The 23075-nt window shown below is 31.0% G+C and overlaps 1 protein-coding gene across 1 annotated transcript; it reads right to left on the reverse strand.

Moving 5' to 3' along the window:
• Positions 1-18477: 18477 nt before the first annotated feature.
• Positions 18478-22444, reverse strand: LOC148302607 (uncharacterized). Its single transcript, XM_088271349.1, has 2 exons — positions 20250-22444; positions 18478-18642 (listed from the first exon to the last, which is right to left on the reverse strand). The coding sequence occupies exons 1-2, from the start codon at positions 22442-22444 to the stop codon at positions 18552-18554; spliced, it is 2286 nt and encodes a 761-aa protein (XP_088127475.1). The 3' UTR covers positions 18478-18551.
• Positions 22445-23075: the final 631 nt, after the last annotated feature.

Raw genomic sequence — 23075 nt, forward strand, 5'->3', positions numbered from 1 at the left:
ACAGCGTGTTTCAGAAGTATATCCGATACATTGATCAATATCCATTCCAGATTAAGAAAAAAATCATTGTTTCAATCAAAAATCGAGTTCGTTTTGTTTTATTTGGATTTTCTCTATGTCAAAACTTGATATTTTTTGAACTAACTAATCATCACGCTACTTCCCCGCAGGGGTAGGCAGAGAGAATAGACCGCCACACCACTCTGTCTTTGCAAACATTCTTCGCCTCTTCTACGTTCATGCATCTCCTCATACATTCCAGCCGATTGTTTCGACTCCTAACCTGACCGCTTTCAAGTATTTTTCAATTTTGCTCGGTTTTTCTCGGTCTACCTGTTCTCCTTTTTCCAATTACATTCGCCTCATAAATTTGTTTATGCCGTTCTTTCCTCACTCGTTCGTTCCACATGTCCAAACCATCTCAACACAACTTTCTTAATTTCATGGATAACGCTTATCTCAGCTTTGTACTAGATATCTATTTCGTGTAATATCAAATCGCAATGTATACCAAATAGTATATGCAAAGAAAGACCTAGAAAAACTTGGCACGATCAAATACTTCAAATACTTGGGCATGGTTTTGTCAAAAGTCAGAATAATCGTCAAGCACGTATGAGGAGATGTATGAATGTGGAAGTAGCGAAGATTGTTTGCAAAGACAGAATGGTTTAGCGTTCTTTTCTCTCTGTCTACCACTGCGGAAAGCGGCGTGATGGTTAGTTCAAAACTTAGTCTTAAATTTAATTCATAAATTATACCCCGCAGATATTTAGAAGATAACTTATTTATTCTTCACATATTACGAGTATTTCATATTTCACAAGTTTAGGCTGCGTTTGGAAGAAAGATATCACACGTCCCTCTTGAAATACCAACTTTAATTCATCCCCGACTGAATTTATGTAATAACACCACTGAAAGATAATATTTCTCTTTGTATTTTGGACCGATAAGGCTAGGTTCTCTCTCGTTGTAAGCATGATTAAGCGTTGTATTTCAAAATATTTAGACAGCTTCCGACGTTTAACAACAGATGGCAATAATTTATTTTGGATTACACCCCCCAGCCCTGTTGGAAACATCCCCCAGCGCACAGCAGACATCTATCTCCTGTGACGTCATGGAGTGTCAAGTGAAACATTTGTGATAGATACGACTCGCTCAAAGGGTGTCGCAGTGTGACAGCAATATCATGTAGGTTAGGTTAGAAAGATTTTAAAATATATGTATGATGTGTGCGAATTTAACCTGACATGTTATCATAATGATAATTAAATAAATTACAGTATTAATTTTAAATTTATGTATTAATTTTAAATCAAACACAGATTTTTTGAGTCTACTAAGTTGTATTTTATTAACAAAAACCGAAAACCGTTGTTGCCGAAACTAGTTGGTTAATAAAAATGTGAGTGGATCAGAACACAAAGTATTTTTATTTCTCGAAATAATACGAAACAATTGTCACTATATAATTTTTTATGTGTTTTTGTTAGTAAAATACAACTTAGTAGACTCAAAAAATCTGTGTTTGAAATGTGTTCAAAATTAATACATAAATTAAAATGGAGTTCTACAAATTAAACGCCAAATCAATAAATAAATTACAGTACATACCTTCTTTCTTCATCCTATTATAATTCTTCTTAGTGTAGGCCTTGTGGCCTGTTTTAAAGAGGGATTAGCCTCCTGCGATGTCGATTCCCAGGTGCCAACCCATCTCTTTGGTGGTTTGTCCGGGAGTCGTCTAGCTTGGGATTGGTCGTATAGTGCAATGTAGGGGAGTCTGGAGAGTGAATATCTAACTCTTTTGTTATTTAAAAAAGTCGAGAGTCCCTTAAGCCAACTGTCTTTTTTTTGTTGCTTTTTTTTAGTAGTAGCCAATTTGTACATAGTAAATATAATATATCGCTCACTCCTTTCAACAACGTCAAATACTAAGAAACTTGATTTTTCAGGAGACCGTTTTTAATGTTTAAGAATATAATGAAATGTTTAAAAAATAAATATCAAGCCACTTTTTGAACTTTTTACTGTGCAACAGATATTTTTAGGTAAAACCTGAAGGTTATTTCTTCATTTGAAAAATACTTCGTATATTTAAAAAAAAATACATTTTCATAACAACACTTTCTGCCCTGTAGCTGGTAAATATTAAATTAAAAATATGCCTCTTTTTCTGGGATATAGTACATTTCTGGGCATTCTGAAAACATACACAACTGAATTTTGACGATTTTTTAAATATGACGTCGTTGAAAGGAGTGAGAGATATATGATAACATGTGACTTTTTTAAAGAGAAATATTTGTAATTTTATTATTTAAACAAATATTTCAATTTTATACTATTTATGAGAGCCTAAGCGGCTCATTATTAGAAATATGTAGGTATCAAACTGCGGTAGATGTATAAAATAAGAATCTCTGTTTAAGTATATATATTATATTAAAAAAAGATGAACATATAAGACAAGGAATTGTACATCAGCCTGAAGTATTGTTACTATTCTTGCTTTATAGTTAGCAAGTGACATGTTCCAGAGATCGGTGTGGTTCGCGAAATCATTGCCGAGGTTTTGCATTCGGTGAATGGTAGTATTAAGTCCAGACACTGTCCGGCTGTTATTACAATAACATATTTACATTTTCTCGTGTTTCTGGTAGTATGTTTTCTAGGGATGGAAAGATTGATAAAGATATAGAAAGGAGAGTGAATGCTGGGAACAAAGTGAACGGTGCACTGAAATCAGTTATAGCAAATAAAAACAGTGGCAGTGCACAACGGAGTCCTGGTTCCAATTCTAATGTATGGAAGTGAAACATGGATGCAAAGCTGAGATAAGCATTATCGATAAAATTAAGAAAGGTGTGTTGAGATGGTTTGGACATGTAGAACGAATGAGTGAGGAAAGAACGGTAAAACAAATTTATGAGGCGAATGTTAGCGGGAAAAGAAGCAGAGGAAGACCGAGAAAAACATGGCACGATCAGGTATGCCAAATACATGAAAGTGGTCAGGTTAGGAGTCGTAACAATCGGCGGGTATGTATGAGGAGATGCCTGAACGTGGAAGAGGCGAAGAATGTTTGCAAGGACAGAGTGGTGTGGCGCTCTATTCTCTCTGCCTACCCCTGCGGGGAAGCGGCGTGATGGTTAGTTAGTTAGTTAGTTTCGTGTTTCTGGTTGGGGCATAAATATTCATTATTTGCAATTACAAGGGACAGTCAATAACATTGTTTAAAATTTTGTGCTTAACGCAACGCAATGTGGTGTTGGAGGCGCATGCTCCGAATTCCATGGACAGCTAGACGCACCAACGAGTCCATTCGTCAGGAATTACATTAATTAGGATTGTTTGACTCTGGCCAATGTCTGTACACAAAGGATTCTTCAGTTCTTTGGACAAGTTAAGAATGGCGATGAGGATAGCCTGGAACGGCTGGTTGTGATCGGTAGCCTGGAGGGGAAGAGAGGGAGAAAAAGATCCCCACACGATGGACCGATTTAGTTAAGGCTGCAGCAGGCACCTCAGTGATTGGAGCGCTACTTGCAGCGCAGTCAAGGGATAACTGGAGAAGAGTCATTGCTTCGACAAGAGTCACAACCCTCAGTAATGAGGAGTAAGATGAAAAAGAAGACTAAACAAAATTGTTATTTTATTAAAGTTAACGATTTCATTTTCTCTTGGCTTATTATAACGTATATTCATAAATTTTCATAATGCCGTCAAACGTATTGAAAAGCTTCTATTTATTAAAAGCTCTCATTCGAAAATTTCACTCTGTATATAGTGATTTTCATCCCCTTTTGATTTTCGCAAATTTTCTCCGAAAATATGAAAATCTTTTCCCAAGAGTCTAATTTGCAGACGCATTAAGAAGCGTTCAAGTATCCGAGCTTTGGACCCGGTATGTTCAAAATCCGTACTAAACAGACTATTTGGCCGGAAATAAAGCCAAACTAATTTACAGGGTGAATTTGGGAATAAAGAAAAGGGTCGAAATATTATTTACACTTCATCTTCATAGTCTTATACACACATAATGGTGTATAGGGCACTGCATTGTATTAGGGCATTGCAAAGTAATCAGTCCAGAACTTCAGGTTTTGAAAATAGATTTTTAATTAAAATTTTAGTTAGTTTTTTACTATTTTTAAAATCTATTGTGCGTATTAAAATTTTTCACAATAATATATACATATACTTACATATAATATATAAATGTATACATAAATTAAGAAAAACCACTGAATAATTATTATTAAAAAAATAAACATTTGTATTATACCACTTAGTAAGTTTTACATGTATATCATTACAGTATTTAATGAAATAGAACTCACAAGAGTGTGTCCAGATACTTGTTCACAAAATCTGGATTATCTCCAATTACAGGAGTTATTTTCATATTATTTTTTGACATCTCATCAAAGATGAAGAAGTCTTCATCTTTGATGGGGCTGACGACCGTCATAGGCTGATTTAAATGATCGCTTTACACACGTGTAACATTCACCAATTCTACCCATTATTGACAACCACACTACTCAAATTCTTGGAAGTTCTATATATATAAATGAACCAATTTAGAAACCTTGTTCTTGAATCACTCGAACTTCACTAGAGACATCTATTGGTGAGATGTAAAGAAGCTTATTATTAAGCAGAAACTCTTGTATTGGTATGTGAGGTCCAAATCCTGGATATCAAACACACACATGAGAAACGCCAGAAAATACCATTTTCATTTTTATTATTTTAAGCTTATAATTTGACCAGATAATTAATTTACAACATTTTGAGTGTGTCCAAACACTTGTTCACAAAATCTGGATTATCTCCAATTACAGGAGTTATTTTTTTATATTATAGTGAAGTTTTGGTGATTCAAGAACAAGGTTTCTAAAGTGGTTCATATATATAGAACTTCCAAGAATTTGAGTAGTGTGGTTGTCAATAATGGGTAGAATTGGTGAATGTTACACGTGTGTAAAGCGATGGTAAATGCCCAGACTTCCATATTCTTCTTCATCTTTGATGAGATGTCAAAAAATAATATTAAATCTACTATTTGATAATAGTCGGAATGCATTGAAACAAGTTTTGCAATATATTATAAAAAGTATTAGTATTTACCACGTAAAACTTATATAAAAATGCTTTAATTAACATTAAAATACTAATTTCCTACCTTGTGGTAGCGGTAAATGTGTTTAACTTCGATTCTACGGAGCGAAATTGCAGAAAAAACCTATTACTGCTTAATTTATGTCTTCCTTAATTTCCAATGGTGTAATTGTAGCAGTCCTTCCTTAAATTATCTAAAACCCTTGGACCTTTACCGCCTTCAACAGTGCCTTTAGTATCATCAATCCTATATCATTAATTTTTAAAAGGATACCTTCCCGTCTAACGTCCACGAGATAAGGATAATGTATTTTGCCGATTTTACTAATTTCTCCTGAATATGTAACGTGCCTCGAAATGTAAACGGAGCCCGTGAATATTTAATATCTTTAATTTATTATAAAGAACGAGAGAGTTCTTTTATTATGTTAAATGCGAAGCGTAGTACGTTTTATAAATGTAACGTTTACGTCTGGTTACAGCTCTAATGTATGGAAGTAAATCATGAAATTAGAGGAATAAGGATGAAGGTAGACGGAACGCAGTCAAAGAGCGATCTCTCAGAAGAATGTGCGGCAAAAATGTGTGTAGTTCTTGGAATAAAAACGCATATTTAGTTAAGTAAAATATATAAATAAAATGTAACTTTGTTTTAAAATCACTACAAATTATAAAGTGGTTTTATAGATAGAGACTTATAAAAAATGTTCATAATATTAGAAATTAAATTAACCAATATTATCCATAAAGAAATTAAAAAAAAAGAATATATAAAAATTCTTAAGAAAAATATTAATACCCATTACACATAAATCTTTAAAAAATTTATAAAAAAAGACTTTTATACCATTAAGTAAATAAAACATTAAACCATGAGTGTAAGTCCCTCTCCAAGCACAAGAGCTCAGTCTCTTTTTTGGAGAGGCACAGCGAATATAAAACAAAATGTTTGCCATATGTATAAATGTCTAGAAAATGTATTGTATTGTAATTTTATATATACATTAAATATATATATAAATATTGTATATGTATATATATATATATATATATATATATATATATATATATATATATATATATATATATATATATATATATATATATATATATATATATATATATATATATATATAACAAAGTTATATACTAACAAATTAAAGAAAAAATAAAATATTAACATATTTCAGGTTAAAAATATATCAATACAATTTGCTAACCGAATCGTGGTTTTCAGAGCCTGAAAAACTCCCCTCAAAGCGCCTTAAAATAATAAAATAAAATAAAACAAGCAGGTCGGGAGAAAGCCTTTAACACAAAACAGATAGCTATTATTTAGAAGCTTTTTTTTCTCTAAATGGAGGAGCAACTTATCATGAAAACCCCGACATTTTAGCATTTTCTTTTCACCCCTAAGTATATTCAGAAGGGTGGCTAAGTATATTTTAAGGGTGTCTTTTAGATTTTTGTGGCTAACGCGTTTGTAAGAGCCGGCGGGGTAATAAATTAGCCTCTGAAGATAAAACTGAATCGGCCCTGCATTCTTTTCTCACCTGTTACCAGGGATTGTCAAACCTTAAAAATATTAAAAATCGTAAAAAAAAGTATAAAGCGTTTTATAATTAAAATTCAATCATTCTGTATGAATATTCTTCAAACTCCTAACCTGACTACGCCGTATGCGAAAAACTTGATCATGGCATGTTTTTCTTGGATTTCTTCTGCTGCTATTACCAACCATATTCACTCGGCGGCTACACCTTTCTCTTCAAACTAATCGAATTCACAACCTTTTTGAAATGTAAAACGTATGAGAAAAGGAAACACATTTTAGGTAAAGAAAACTTAAAGAAAAGAGTGTACTGTGACATTATTGCAGTATGGCATGTTTTTCTATTATTAAAGTCGTTAAAAAAATATCTAAAAAATACAAAAATGCAATTTCAAACAATTTCAACAGAACATAAAATATTTGAGAACCAAATATTTCAATCCTTCCTACAGATCAAAAAAATATGAAAATTCCGAATAATAAATTAAATGCCTTTTATACATGGTGATTGAAAAAAATACAAACAAAAATAATTGCTGTTTCATTCATAATTATAAACATTGAGTGGAAGTCCATCTCCAAACACAAGAGCTTTGTCTCTTTTTTGGAGAGGAACAGCATAACTAGCATTAAAATATGTTAAAAGTAAAAATGTATATCAAATAAATTAAATTTTAATATTTTTTTGCGACTGTTTAAAAAAAAATAGAAAAAAGTGAACTTAACTGTGTGAAAAAGTCACTCTCCATGCACAAGATCTTTGTCGCTTTTTAGGAGAGGAACAGCGTAATAAGTATCAAGATATGTTAAAAGTAGAAATGTATATCAAATAAATTAAATTTTAATATTTTTTTGCGACTGTCTTAATTTTTTTCAGATAAAAACGAATTTTATTCAGGTTAACAGTTTGAAAATGCTTCGTATCTTCAGACGACACGGCCGTACTCAATAAATCCTCGCAAATCTAAAATCATGTTTGATTTCTTCACTTTATAAATCCGTTTTAATTATGCAAATTCTATTCATCCCCTAATTACAGGCTAACGCGCCAGAATTTAAAATAAGTAGGAGTCATTAATGGAACTAAGTATTCTGTATAATTGCTTAACGATTATTTTTTACGCAGTGGAAAAAAAACATGAATTTCAACGTCTTCGAACAATTCTGCCATCAATTTAAGCATAGGTATCTAGTAATTATCATATTTATAATTGAAATTCTACTTGGTAAATACCGGTATTTCTTAAAATCGATTGTGACATGTCGCTCACTCCTTACAAGAACGTCATAAATCAAAAATTGTCAATTTTCAGTTGTGCATGTTTTCGGAATGCCCAGAAAATGAACTTTTTATCACAGCAAAAGAGGCATATTTTTAACTTAATATTTGCCCGCTACATGGCAATAATTTTCAAATGCATAAAAAGCCTTTAGGTTTTACCTAAAAAGATCTGTTGGACAGTAAAAAGTTCAATAAGTGGCTTGATATTTATTTTTTATACATTGTATTATATTTTTAAACATTAAGTTTTTTGATTTATGACGTTCTTGAAAGGAGTGAGCGGTGTGTTTCGAAACATTTCGTCATTATTAAAAAAAGCGTAAATACTTGTTTTTTACTAATTGAGTTTATTTTAAAAAGGACGATTAATTTTGCAAGCTACCCTTTCATCTTCAAGTCTAAATATAGCATTCAAAACTAGTCGACATAATAAAATAAACTCAAGTGGTATAAAAAACAAGCGTTTTCTTTTACAATTTTATCGTGTTTTACCACAAAGTGAATGCCGAAACAATAAATAAAATTAAAAAAACGTGTTTGATAATGATGCGGAATGCATCAAAACAGTCACAATAAATAAATAATATACAGTGATTGTTTTAGAAATATTATAGAAGATACCATTCAGACGTTGTAGCAACAGAAATAGCGCAATTTTCCTTAATTCTACAATGACACTTGCACCATCTCGTAACATTTTCCCACAAAATCAAATCTGTCCCAGTTTTTCCCGATGTAAATAGCCTTTCCCCACATTTTGACATATTTAACCTATCTTAAAAAAGTGTAATTAGGTCATTTTTGCACCAAATGAGCGATATATGAAAGTGAAATATTTACCGTTCATTTACCGGGCATTTACGGGGCTTACGACCGTCATAGGCTAGTTTGAGTGATCACTTTACACACGTGTAACATTCACCAATTCTACCCATTATTGACAACCATACTACTCAAATTCTTGGAAGTTTTATATATATGAACCAATTTAGAAACCTTGTTCTTGTATCACTAGAACTTCACTAGAGGCATCTATAAGTGAGATGTAAAGAAGCTCTTTATTAAGCAGAAACTCTTAAATTAGTATGTGAGGTCCAAATCCCGGATTTCAATCACACACATGAGAAACGCCAGTAAATACCATTTTCATTTTTATTTCTTAAGCTTATAATTTGACCAGATAATTTATTTACAACATTTTGAGGGTGTCCAAATAAGTATTTGGACACACTCCAAATGCTGTAAATTAATTATCTACATAAGTAATAAAAATTTACCCTTTCTGTGCTGTCACTTTTAAATGGAAATGCATATTTTATCAGGGAAGGGGTAGGGACAGAAGTGTCTCGGCAAATGGGAGAATTAAGATAACCCTTTCGGTCCCCTCGGGGTATTAGGGGACCCCGCAGATAACTGAGGAATGTGACACTTAGAACGCTTAGTGTTTATTTTATAGACTCTTAACTTGTGACGTAAATATGGAATGAAATATTGAACTTTTAGATGAAGTTAAACAGTTACTTGATTCCGAAAAAGATTTCAATCCCTTATCCGCACCCCGATGGTGCATAAGGCACTGCAATATGTAAATTTTAGAGTTGTGTCCTCGGGACGTTAAAGGATGAAGAGATTTTTTATCGTTTTTATCCTATTTTTTCACATATCATTTTTTTTTTCATTCGAACCCTTATCCGCACCCCGATGGTGCATAGGGCACTGCATTATTTAAACGCAGTATTATCTTGATCGTTTACACGTAAAGGAAAGGTGATCAGCTCTTTGCTTCAGGCACCAGTCCTGAGCAATATTGAATATATATTTGTGTAAAAAAATCATTGATATTTATTTGACCGCTCCCTAGAAATAGAACCTGGGACCTCCAGAATGGTAGCCGAGCATGCTGACCATTACACATTACGAAGGCGGATGAAATATGAACGAAATAATACAAAACTTACGGATTTGAGGGTGTTTAATTTTTTTAAAAGAGAAATATTTGTGTTTTTATTATTTACACAAATCTTTCAATTTCATACTATTTCTGTGAGTGTAAGCGGCTCATTATAAGAAAAAGGTATCAAATTGTGGTAGAGTGGATTCGAACCGAGAAACTCTGACTTCTGAAAAGAGTCCGCGACACTGACCACGGAACCATAAACCCAATACCAGACATAATCAAACACTGGATCAGTGTTTGATAATGTCTTAATAAGACGAAACGCGTCACATATTAAATATTATCATATTGTCAAACACTGGATCAGTGTTTGATAATGTCTTAATAAGGCGAAATGCGTCACATATTAAAATATTATCATATTATCAAACAATGGATCAGTGTTTGATGTCTCAATAAGATGAAACGCGTCACACATTATAAAATTATCATATAAATGTAAATAAAAGTAGAATTCAATCCAATACCAGTGTTCAACTAATAATTACCCAATAATTTAATATGGAATTCTACCAATTGTCGGCAGTTACAATAAATACAATAAAATAATATGCAATTAACGTTATTTTAAAATGAGCTTTTAACGCAAACAATCCGAAATTTGTACAAAAGGAACGATTATTACTATTCGTGGAAATTGCAGATAATTTGTTGCATTTTAAAAGCAATTCAGCGGTGGAATTTCGTGGAATTTGGTAGTTGTGTAATTTTATGGAATTGATTCGAAACAGTTTGGTCGACCGCATTATAACCACGTAATTCGTTATTCACTAAATTTGAATGTTTTAAAATTGTTATAGGTATTCTGTATTTACATAACTAATTATCCAGAATGGGGAAAATTCAATATCAGTACTGACTTAATTTTTTGTTGTTGATAATCTGCATATAGTATATGCATATTTGTATGTATATTATAAGTTATAGCAAATAAAAAGCTTTCCCCGAAAGCTTAACTGGTAGTAATACAACGGAGTCCCGGCTCCAACTCTAATGTATTGAAGTGAAACATGGAGTTGGCAAAAGAAGGAGTAATGTAGTCGAAATGCGATCTCTTAGAAGAATGTGCGACAAAACGATGTATGATAGAATAGTGAAATAAGGAATAAATGCAAAGCTGAGATAAGCATTATCGATAAAATTATGAAAGGTTTGTAACGATGGTTTAGACATGTGGAACGAATGAGTGGGGAAAGAACGGTAAAACAAATTTGAGGCAATGTTGTTGGAAAATGAAGCAGAGGAAGACCGAGAAAAACATGGCACGATCAGGTATGCCAAATACTTGAAAACGGTCAGGTTAAGAGCTGAAATAATTGGCGGGTATGTTTGAGGAGATGCATGAACGTGGAGGAGGCGAAGAATGTTTGCTAAGACAGAGTGGTGTGGCGTTCTATTCTCTCTGCCTACCGCTACGAGGAAACAGCGTGGTGGTTAGTCAGTTAGTTAGCTTTATACATATATATATATATATATATATATATATATATATATATATATATATATATATATATATATATATATATATATATATATATATATCTATATATATATATACATATATATATATATATATATATATATATATATATATATATATATATATATATATATATATATATATATATATATATATGTATATATATATATATTTATATATATATAAATATATATATATATATATATATATATATATATATATATATATATATATATATATATATATATATATATATATATATATATATATATATATATATATATATATATATATATATATATATATGTATATACACATCAAACAATATACTAATAATATATATTATCATGTGTTGATCAAAAATAATTCATAATTATACATTGAAGGGATTTATAAAATTACATATCTAATAGAAGGTAAAGGTAATCTATATAAATAAGAATACGTAGTCCTTCAAAGGACTACGACAAACACGACAAAAATCCTAATTTGTCGAGTATGATCGATCGCAAGACCATCCTTGAAACATTTCTTAAGGACCTTTCAGGATGCTCCTTTCATATACGCACTCACTTACTAAGTTTTCAAAGAAATCATGCTTTTAAACAAGACACGAAAAGAAATGTCTTGTTTCAAAAGAGTAAAAAGAATCCTACTCAAAGTTTGGAAGGCTAAACTGGCTTTACACAATGGAGTACTGGTACTAGCTCCAATATCCGGAAGCTAAGCATGGAGTTGGCAGAAGAAAAATGGTGATAAAGAGTGCGATAGCGCTTCGAGATAGTTCTATCGAAAATGCATAGCACTATAACGGTAAATTATTTATGAATTAATTTTTAAATCAAACACAGATTTTTTGAGTCTTTTAAGTTGTATTTTATAAAAATTAATATTGTGACAATTATTTCGCCTAGTGATGGTATTTTCAAACGAATGTGAAGATTATTAACCGTATCGCGCTCTTAAATGTTTAATTTTTAACAGTACCACTATTTACACTATTTTTTTGACATCTCAACACAGATGAAGAAGAAACACATTAAAATTATTCTATATTTTGAGCCATTCCAGGATTCGGTACTCACATACAAATTAAAGAGTTTCTGGTTAATGAAAAGCTTTTTTCATCACACTGTTGATGTCTTTAGTAAAATTCTATTTAATTCAAGCAATATGTTTCGAAATTTAACAATATAAATAGACGGAAGTTCCAAGAATTTGAGTAGTGTGGGTGTCAATCATGGGTAGAATTGGTGAACGTTACACGTGTGTAAAGTGATAAACTTAAACCAGCCTATGTCTGTCGTAAGCCCCGTAAATGCCCAGACTTCTATATTCTACTTCATCTATGTTGAGATGTCAAAATTAAAAAAATCCTATGTGGAGAAAATCTAGATTTGTGAGCAAGTACTTAGAAACACTTAGAACGTTGTAAAAAAGTGTATTTTATAGGAATCAAAAGGCGTATGTAGATTTTTTTAAAAAAACACTGATCTCGAACGAGTCGACATAATAATCTTTAAAAGCCTCGATAGTTTAACAGTGAAAAGTATGTTGGAAAAGCGATTTTAAATAAATAATAACCACTTGCTACCCTTAACGCTCAACCTTCCTGAAATGTATTCTGAGGTAGGAATTGAAAAATTGTATCGATTGTAGCGACCTCTTTTTAATTTTGTGGAATAATATTAAAAATTTACACTTCGGTATTTAGCTGTCTTCTTGACATGAAATTACTGGCAGATGTTTGAATAAATAATGAAAACAGGGTTCGTAATTATTCGACTTAGAGTTATCAAACTACCCCTTTTCGCTTATTTCTGTCGTAAGAGGAGGTGAATTTTAAAAGCAGTCGAGTCTGTTTATTTATTGATTTGGCTTTTAATTTGTAGATCTCCATTTTGATCTATGTATTTATTTTAAAGTCAAACAACGATTTTGAAAATGCCATAACTAGGCGAAACAATTGTCACAATATAATTTTTTTATGTGTTTTTGGTAATAAAATATAACTTTACTAAGTTACTGACTCAAAAAATTTGGGTGTGATTTAAAAATTAATACATAATGTCTGTTTATACCAAATTAAAGAACATATGTTTTTTTTGGCATCTCAACATGGATGAAGTAGAATAAAGAAGTCTGGGCATTTACGGGGCTACGACCGTCATAGGTTGGTTTAAGTTTATCACTTTACACACGTGTAACATTCACCAATTCTACCCATGATTGACAACCATACTACTTTAATTCTTAGAACTTCTATCTATTTATATTGTTAAAACCAAAACATATCGCTTGAACTGAATAGACTTTCACTTGTGACATCTACAGTGTGATGAAAAAAGCTTTTTATTAACCAGAAACTCTTTCATTGGAATTTGAGTTACGAATCCTGGATTACATTCACATACTCGAGAAACGCTAGCAAATATACTTCTTATAATTTATTTTTAGCTTTTACATAAATTGACCAAAATTATACGCAAAATGTCGTTAAACTAAATAAATCAAACAAGATCTGTTGCCTGTATTCTTTGAAGATTTGTTTTTTAATAAACTCCTATCTTAATTTTATATTTTATTAATATCTAATATTTATAATATATTATCAGATTAAAACCAATATTTTTAGCTTTTCCACTTTATTTTTATTTGACCAGTGACCTGGTTTCGCCGTTACCGACATCATCAGACTGGTGGGAGGCTATACAAATCGTTACGTTATATATAAAACAAGGCAGGAGTTGATAACCATGATTTGATATAATTTTATTGAGAAATTAATTTAATTTGAGTGAATTTAAGTATTGTATGATATTAATATAAAAAATATTATAATATATAAAAAAAATATTAATATCATACAATACTTAAATTCACTCAAATTGAATTAATTTCTCAATAAAATTATAACAATAAAAAATATTTTGTGTAATATAATATATTTTTGTAATATAATATTTTTATATCATACAATACTTAAATTCACTCAAATTAAATTAATTTCTCAATAAAATTATATCAAATCATGGTTATCAACTCCTGCCTTGTTTTATATATAACGTAACGATTTGCATAGCCTCCCACTAGTCTGATGATGTCGGTAACGAAAATGTAATGTGGTCAAATAAAAATAAAGTGGAAAAGCTAAAAATATTGGTTTTAATCTAATAATATATTAAAAATGCAATTCCATCACGAAGTGTCAGTAGAAAATATAAATCTAATATTTATGTTTTTCTGTGGTTAACTGTAATTGGCTTTATTATATGTATATTCTTTTAATGTTTCATTATATATATATATATATATATATATATATATATATATATATATATATATATATATATATATATATATATATATATAATATATATATATATATATATATATATTACTGTTGTTAATTAAAAAAAAAACAGTAGTTTGTAATATTTGTGGTTTAACTCCAAAAGCTTTCAGTCTCAAATATAATATAAATGATAAAAAAAGTCATTTCTAAATATTTAATAATTTTTTAAATATTTATTTCAATCGCCCTCATGTGAAGATCATAAAGATGTTATCAGTCACACATGTACACCTCTGTAACATGTTAACGCCCGCACATTATTTGTGGAGGTCATCACCAAAAGGTTACATCTCCAATATTGCACAAAAAATCCTTTAAATGCGAATCTGTTCTGTTTACTGTATTCTATCTAAATGTTTATCAGTGTTGCGACAAAAGGTGGCCAATCCTGTGTTAAACCAATATGAAATCATTAAATCGCAAAAAACGTAATAATTTTACAAGCTAGAGTTTTTTATTACTCAATATCATATTATTTTTTGATATCTCATCAAAGATGACGAAGAGTATGGAAGTCTGGGCATTTACGGGGCGGACGACCGTCATAGGCTAGTTTAAGTGATCACTTTACACGTGTAACATTCACCAATTCAACCCATTATTGAAAACCACATTCTCAAATTCACACACTCAAATTCTAGGAAGTTCCATATCGCTCACTCCTTTCAAGAACGTCATAAATCAAAAGTCGACAATTTTCAGTTGTGCATGTTTTCGGAATGCCCAGAAAATGTACTATACCCCAGCAAAAGCGGCATATTTTGAACTTAATATTTACCCGCTACAGGGCAGAAAATGTTGTTTTTGCATTTTGAAGAAAATGTATTGTTTAATTATATTTATAAATAAATTAAATATTTTTCAAATGGAGAAAAAACCTTCAGGTTTTACCTAAAAAGATCTGTTGCACAGTAAAAAGTTCAATAAGTGGCTTGATATTTATTTTGAATACATTGTGTTTTATTTTTAACTTTAAAATCGTTCTCCTGAAAAATCAAGTATTTTGATTTATGACGTTCTTGAAAGGAGTGAACGATATGTAGGAACCAATTTTGAAACATTGTTCTTGAATTACTAGAGACATCTATTAGTGAGATACAAAGAAACATTTTTATTGAGCAGAAACTCTTTCTTAGTATGTGAGGTCGGAATCCTGGATTATCACACACATGAGAAACGCCAGAAAATACCATTTTTATTTTTATCATTTCAGCTTATAACAGACTTCCATATCCATATCAAAAAATAATATGAAAACTCTCCTATAATTGGAGATAATCCAGATTTGTGAACAAGTATTTGGACACGCTCAAAATGTTGTACACTTAATATCATTTATAATGAAAATGTAACGTTTTTGTGAGGACCTCCACATTTGATGAAAAAATTCGGAGGTACACGGTGGATCATAACAGCTGACAGGTTGAGCAATATTTCATTGCGGTGACAATTTAAATCGGCGCATGATTAATGGGGCGAAATTTTCCGAACACCCGGTGATGAAACACGTCAAACTTTATAACGTAAAAAACAGTAAAATAACTTTTAATGACAGAACGTGTAATGTATAGGGTGGTTACGGGGTGGGTTTCGATTTCGTTCAATCGATTAGAGCCTTCAGTGGTCAATCAGTGAGGTCCATGAAGAATGGGAATAAAATTTTATTAAAAAATGTTTTGTTGGGTAATACATCAAAAATTAAATACGGCTATTGGATTGAATTCTACATTTATGTACACATATATATGAAAATATTATATGAGACGCATTTCGTCTTATTAAGACATTATCAAACACAAACAATAACATTTCGTCTTTTTAATGTCTTAATAAGACGAAACGTGTCGGGTTGTGGTTCCGCGGTTAGTGTCGCGGACTCTTAGTCAGAGTTTCTCTGTTCGAACCCCTCTACCGCAGTTTGATACCTATTTCTAATAATGAGCCGCTTAGGCTCACAGAAAAAGCGTGAAATTGAAATATTTGTGCAAATAATAAAAACACAAATATTTCTCTTTAAAAATAAAAAGTCACATACTATCATATATGTGTAAATAAAAGTAGAATTCAATCCAATAACCGTGTTTAATTTTAGATATATTATCCAACAATTCAAAATGGAATTCTACTATAATTTAACTGCCTGCAGTTAGAATACAATAAAAAATGACAGATATTTCTACAAATAAAAATTCATTTTTTTCATTTGAAATAAAAGCATTTGAGGTCAACTCAGACTGAATCTAATGAACCAAAGTATTATCATAAAAATTATATGTAATTTACTATGAGAAAATGTAAATAAATAATTTCATCAATTGATTCAGCAGTCACTTTGAGGTAATATGTATCCATTCGTAATTTATGTATGACTTGGTAAATATCACCATTCAGTGATATTTTAAATTAAATAATTTTTTGACATCTCAACATAGATGCAGAAGAATATTCAATTTTGGGGCCTTACGGGGCTTAAGACCGCACAGGCTGGTTCAAGTGATCACTTTACACAAGTAACATTCACTGATTCTTCCCATGATTGACGACCACACTAATCAAGTTCTTGGAACTTCTAAAAATATTGTTTAAATTCGAAACAAAGTGTTTGAATTCACTAGAATTTTTAATTAAATATTTACTTTTTAAAAACCATTTTTTCTTAAAATCGACTGTGACACGTATTTCGATGCATTCCGCATCATTTTAAAACACCATCGGAATAAACATTCTACAGATGTAAAAAATAAGGAGATGTTTGAATTATCTTATAATTCATTAAAATAAATTAAATACCTTTTACACATGTTAATCGAAAAAATACACACACGAAAAATAAATAATTCAAGGAAAATAAAAACCATTACAACAATAAACAATGAGTATAAGTCCCTCTACAAATAAAAAAGCTTAGTCTCTATGCAGAGAAACATTGTAGCTAGTATAAGATATGTTTAAAGTAGAAACGCTAGCAAATTAATAAAAAAATGTTACTTTATAAAAATATAAAAAAAATAAAAATGTGTAAAACACACACTTCTAGAAATACTTTAAGCACAAGAGCAAAGTCTCTTTTTTGGATAGGAACAGCGTAACTAGTATTAAGTTATGTTAAAAGTAGAAATATCTACAAAAGAAAATTAATTAAATTATAATATTCTTTGTTACTTTATTAAAAAAATAAATAAATATTGAATTAATGTATAAAACAAACACTACTAGGAATGTTATTTTATTTATTGTTTCGGCATTAACTTTGTGGTAAGACATGTTACAATGATTAAAGAAAACACTTCGTTTTTTACCACTCGAGTTTTATTAAAGACTACATGTTTCAGAAGTTAAACTTCCATTATTCAGGTCTGTATAATAACTATTATCACTTTTATTAACTATTATTATTATCTGTTATTATACAGACCTGAATGATGGAAGCTTAACTTCTGAAACATGTAGTCAATAATAAAACTCAAGTGGTAAAAAACAAGTGTTTTCTTTAATCATTGTACTAGGAATGTTACTTAATACATTGATATTGATGTTTATAGACATAACGTATTAAAAATGTATATTTGTACCAAAAAAAATAATTTATAAATATAAAAAAAAGTATTATACTTTTTGTTCTTGTTTTCTCAAAAAACAATTTCATTAAATCAAATCAAATAACAAGAGAAAATATTTATGTTTTCGTATTTTTTGTGCCTAGTTACGTTTTAGAGAATCATGTTTGTTTTTTTTTCTGTTTCGAGCAAATTTGAAAACACTGCTAGAAATATATTTCTTGAGGGATTTTATTTACGAATTTATTTTCTGCGGACAGCAGGCTGGAAAATGTTTATCCAGATCTCCGATCCTGTATTTTCCAGGCTCTAGCGTTTCGGGACATCTGGAAAAATAGATAAATAATCTGATATAAACATGTTCGGCATATCAACTATATGTTTTTATGAATCGTATCATTTCTTGCCTAAAGCTAAGTGAATGTAACTTTGTACTGGATAGCAAAAAATTAATAACATATCAAAAGATGCCATATTTTTGCAAATAGCGTCGTACGTCAATCATCATCAATCATATTTGGCATTTCGTTCATTTGGTGCAACAATGACTTAACATTTTGAGTGTGTCCAAATACTTGTTCACAAATCTGGATTATCTCCAATGATAGGACTCATTTTTCATATTATTTTTTGACATCTCATCAAAGATGAAGAAGAACATGGAAGTCTGGACATTTACGGGGCTGGCAACCGTCATAAGCTGGTTTAAGTGATCACTTTACACACGTGTAACATTCACCAATTCTACCCATTATTGACAACCATACTACTTAAATTCTTGGAAGTTCTATATATATGAACATATTTAGAAACCTTGTTCTTGAATCACCAAAACTTCACTAGATATATCTATTGGTGAGATGTAAAGAAGCTTTTTATCAAGCAGAAACTCTTATATTAGTATGTGAGGTCCGAATCCTGGATTATAACATCTCTTGAAAATATTTTTTTATTTTTTATTTTAATTTTTTAATTTTATTTTTTTGATAAGGTGATAAATTTTGCGCCACACTGTATTACATATATTATTTCGTAAAATATGATGAATTAATTTATTGAACATTTTCTTGCCTTGGGAAAACGTACCATCTGTATCTTCATTTTATTATTTTGACTATGAGATTTCATAAAATAAAATAACAACTAAGTATGTTGTTTTTTTCCATATGAATTAAAAATATATGTGGTAAAAACTATGAAATTGTTATTTTTACATATTTAATGCAGTTCCACGAAGAAATATCAGTACAAAACTAAAATAATATTTTAAATTACTCGTGATTGAGGGCTTTCCTTAAGAAGACAACATGAAAATCGTTTAGAATAATAGTTTCCAATGTCCCTGTCACTGACAGTCTAAATAGATGTAAATTTGGAAGCCATGCATGAATGTGGAAGAGGCAAAGATTGTTTGAAAGACATATTAGTGTGCTATTTTCTCTTCCTACCCCTGTGGAAAAGCATCGTGATTGTTAGTTAGTTTTTTTAATTTCTGAAAATTGATGATGTCAAAAGTCTACGTAATCGGTGGGCATGTAAGACTAGATGTATGGGAGTGAAGGAAGCTAGAAATGTATGTCAGGATAGAAGAGTGTGGTGTTCCATCCTTTCTGCCTAACTCTTCAGAAAACGGCGTGATGGTAGTAGCAGTAGTAGTAGTATTTAAACAACCACATTCTATCATATTTTATGTGCGATGGGGAAGAGTAAGAAGACGTTTCTAGAGAAATCATGTGAGAAGAGCAAATTCGGATAGAGTGGTGAGGATAGCAGCACACAGCTGCCTTAGAGGCAACAGATCTCCAGGAAGACCACCTAAACGATGTAGAGACAGCTGGTCTTCCACCTCCCAGGAGCAGACCGGATAGTAACAGGACATCGTCCTTACTAAATAAGAAGAAGAAGATTCTATTTAATAAAATGAGAGTCTTACCCTTCAACTGTAATGTAGGTTTTCCAATGATCACTTTTCCCACCAGCTTCGATATCAGCATCAATCTGAGAATCTGCAGTTCTCTTGTGACGTAATCGTGGCAACAACGGACTGAGTTGAGCTGGTCTCAACCTTGCCAGACCTTTTTGTCCAGAAATTGGATTCAAAAACATATTTTTAAAAGGGTCTTCTCCACTCAGAGTACTTGGAATTTTCACAGAACTGAGGTCTGAGATCATATCACTCAATCTCCCTGGCTTTGGTATTATCGGTGCAATATGGTCTGGAGCTAACATTTTAAGCGTTTTCTGTAAATTTTCTGCGTTTTGTCTTAAAATATTTGAGGATTTTAGTTTTTCTGACAGTTTTACATTGGGTAAGACAATTTGTGGTATGTGAACGTTTGGTGAACCAATATTTAATGGCACAGTCGGTAGTTCCAGTTTGGGTTTTAAGATATTGGGATATAAAGATTTTGGCTGAAATACACTTGGTTTCGATTTTTGAGCTTTGTCATCTTCTTCTTTTAAAATATTGAATTCTTTTAGCAAGTCGTCTAGATTATCATTATTGTTTGTCTTTTTCTTAGCTAGTTTATATTCGTAAGTTGGAACTTCTTTAGGATCTGTGAATTTAGCTGTTTGATAAATGATGTCGTCTCTGTCTCCTAAAATATCAGCGTTCACATTTAAAATATTCCTAATTTCACTACCTTGGCCATCCATATCGTTGTGAGATTTTGGTTTTGTAGCATTTATTGTTTCGTTTGAAAAGTGGGCAACGAAGTAGTCTCTGTATGAATCTAGATCGTGAAATTGATTATTGGTTGATGAATCTGTAAGGTTGTACACATTGATATATTCCTGTCTGAATTTTTCATATTCTTCAGAGTTTTTTGGTGTTCTGACAACATACTTTTTAGCATTATGGTCATATTTGTAATATGATACACTATAGTCGCTTGGTTTATTAAGTGATGATGGGTGGTTTTCAAACGGTATGGATAATGCATCTGCCCCAGCTTTAAGAAAATCAGACGAATTTATTTTATTGTCCTTAGATTCATCTTCAATGACTGGTGCAGAGTTCGTTGGATTTGAAATAGGCATTGGTAGTATGTTTCCATCTTGTGAAAAATCGTTACCTATTTTGCTGTTGATTTCATTTGGTTCATTGTTAGAATGTGTGTCTGGTTCGACAGGAAGTGACGGAGCATCTGCTCCAGCTATATGAAAATCACATAAACTTATTTTTTCGTCTTGTGGTTCATCTTTAGCGGTCGTCGTTTCTACGACTGGTGTTAAACTATCACACGATGTTTTTGAAGTATCACATTGTTCATTTGTTTCCAAATTTTGTCTTGGTGACAAAACCTCATTATGAATATAATGATTGCAACTGTTATCTAGAGAAACCTTGTATGTGAAGGTTTTCGAATTTTCATCATAAATATAATGTGGATAATGTTGAAAGTTTTGGAAGCAAGGCTGTGGTTTGGCTGTGGGTCCAGGAGTAGGATTTTTGGCATGCAAAGGACATGTTGCATAAATGTTATCGCTACTGTTTGCATCCATATCAGAAGTGATTTCATCATCATCAAACAAGTCATCGAGTTCGTGCCGATAGTCCGGATAATGCGAATAGTATTTGTTCAAATAATCATTATACTCGTTATAAATGGTTTCGAAAGTTTGATTGATTTTTTCAGGTGTTAAGTGTCCATTTTTGATGTCGTCTAATTCAGTCATATGAATATCCAGATTGTTAGAATCGCCATTATCATCTGGAACTCCTAATAAGGATTCTGATTCCTTGATAGCACTCGTCAAAATTTTTGAAGCTTTGTAAAGTTTGACCAATTTTTCAAGATCTGACTTGACATCTGGTTCATCACTGGGATCATTTGATTCATCACTGTGTTCATCGCTTTCATTTTCTGCTTCTCTATAGTTTTTTCGAACAATATTTATAATTTCTGAAGCGTCTTCAAGTAAATCCTCACCTTCTTCTCCATGTTTGGGTATATTCGATTGATCGGTTTTGTTTTCTGTAATGGTTGGTACGATATGATCTCTGTCTGAGCCTTCTTCTTTAATTTTTCTTGCATGGCAAGTATAGGTTCCGCAAAAAACCGTAGAAGGCCATGTGCTATTCACTGGATAATAGAGATCAGTCGCAGAATCATGACAGTACATATCTGAAAATTAAAATAAATACTTAAATAAAAAAATCTGAATAACTATTCTAAAAATCCTATTAAAATGATAGAAAAAATTATTACCATATTATGAATACAATAAAAATAAACAACTTAATGTTTATATTTTTTTAAATGGGCTCAGTAGTCACTATGCAGTATTTCCTTATATTTTTTATTTAACCTTACATGACAAATAGAACTTCTTGTTGAAATCTATAGCAACACATGTTCTGATGTATTCAATGTTGTTCACCGAAACACGTGTTAAAATAGATTTGTCAACAATATCATATCATCAACAAAACGATGTTGAAAGCATCGAAACACGTGACCCAAAAGTTTTTTGAAAAGCGGTATCTATCAAGTTATATATTTATTCAAAAAATACTTCATGTGATTTTTTTTCTTTTCAGATTCGAGATATACCCAAAGCATCTTTGTGAAACGGTGAGTTAAAATAATATTTCATTTAATATCAAATTCTAAACCTCTTGTGGCGTAATTAAAAAACCTTATAAAAATATACATGTTTTTACAAATACTTTTCAATTTGGTATTTTTTTTCAACTGGTTTTGACAAGCACCTTTTCATCTTCAAGGATAAATAACACGTTTTTATCAGTTTT

The sequence above is a fragment of the Brachycentrus maculatus genome, unplaced genomic scaffold (assembly GCF_059751285.1).
Source record: "Brachycentrus maculatus isolate JH-2025_06_01 unplaced genomic scaffold, ASM5975128v1 h1tg000434l, whole genome shotgun sequence".
NCBI classification, from domain to species: domain Eukaryota; kingdom Metazoa; phylum Arthropoda; class Insecta; order Trichoptera; family Brachycentridae; genus Brachycentrus; species Brachycentrus maculatus.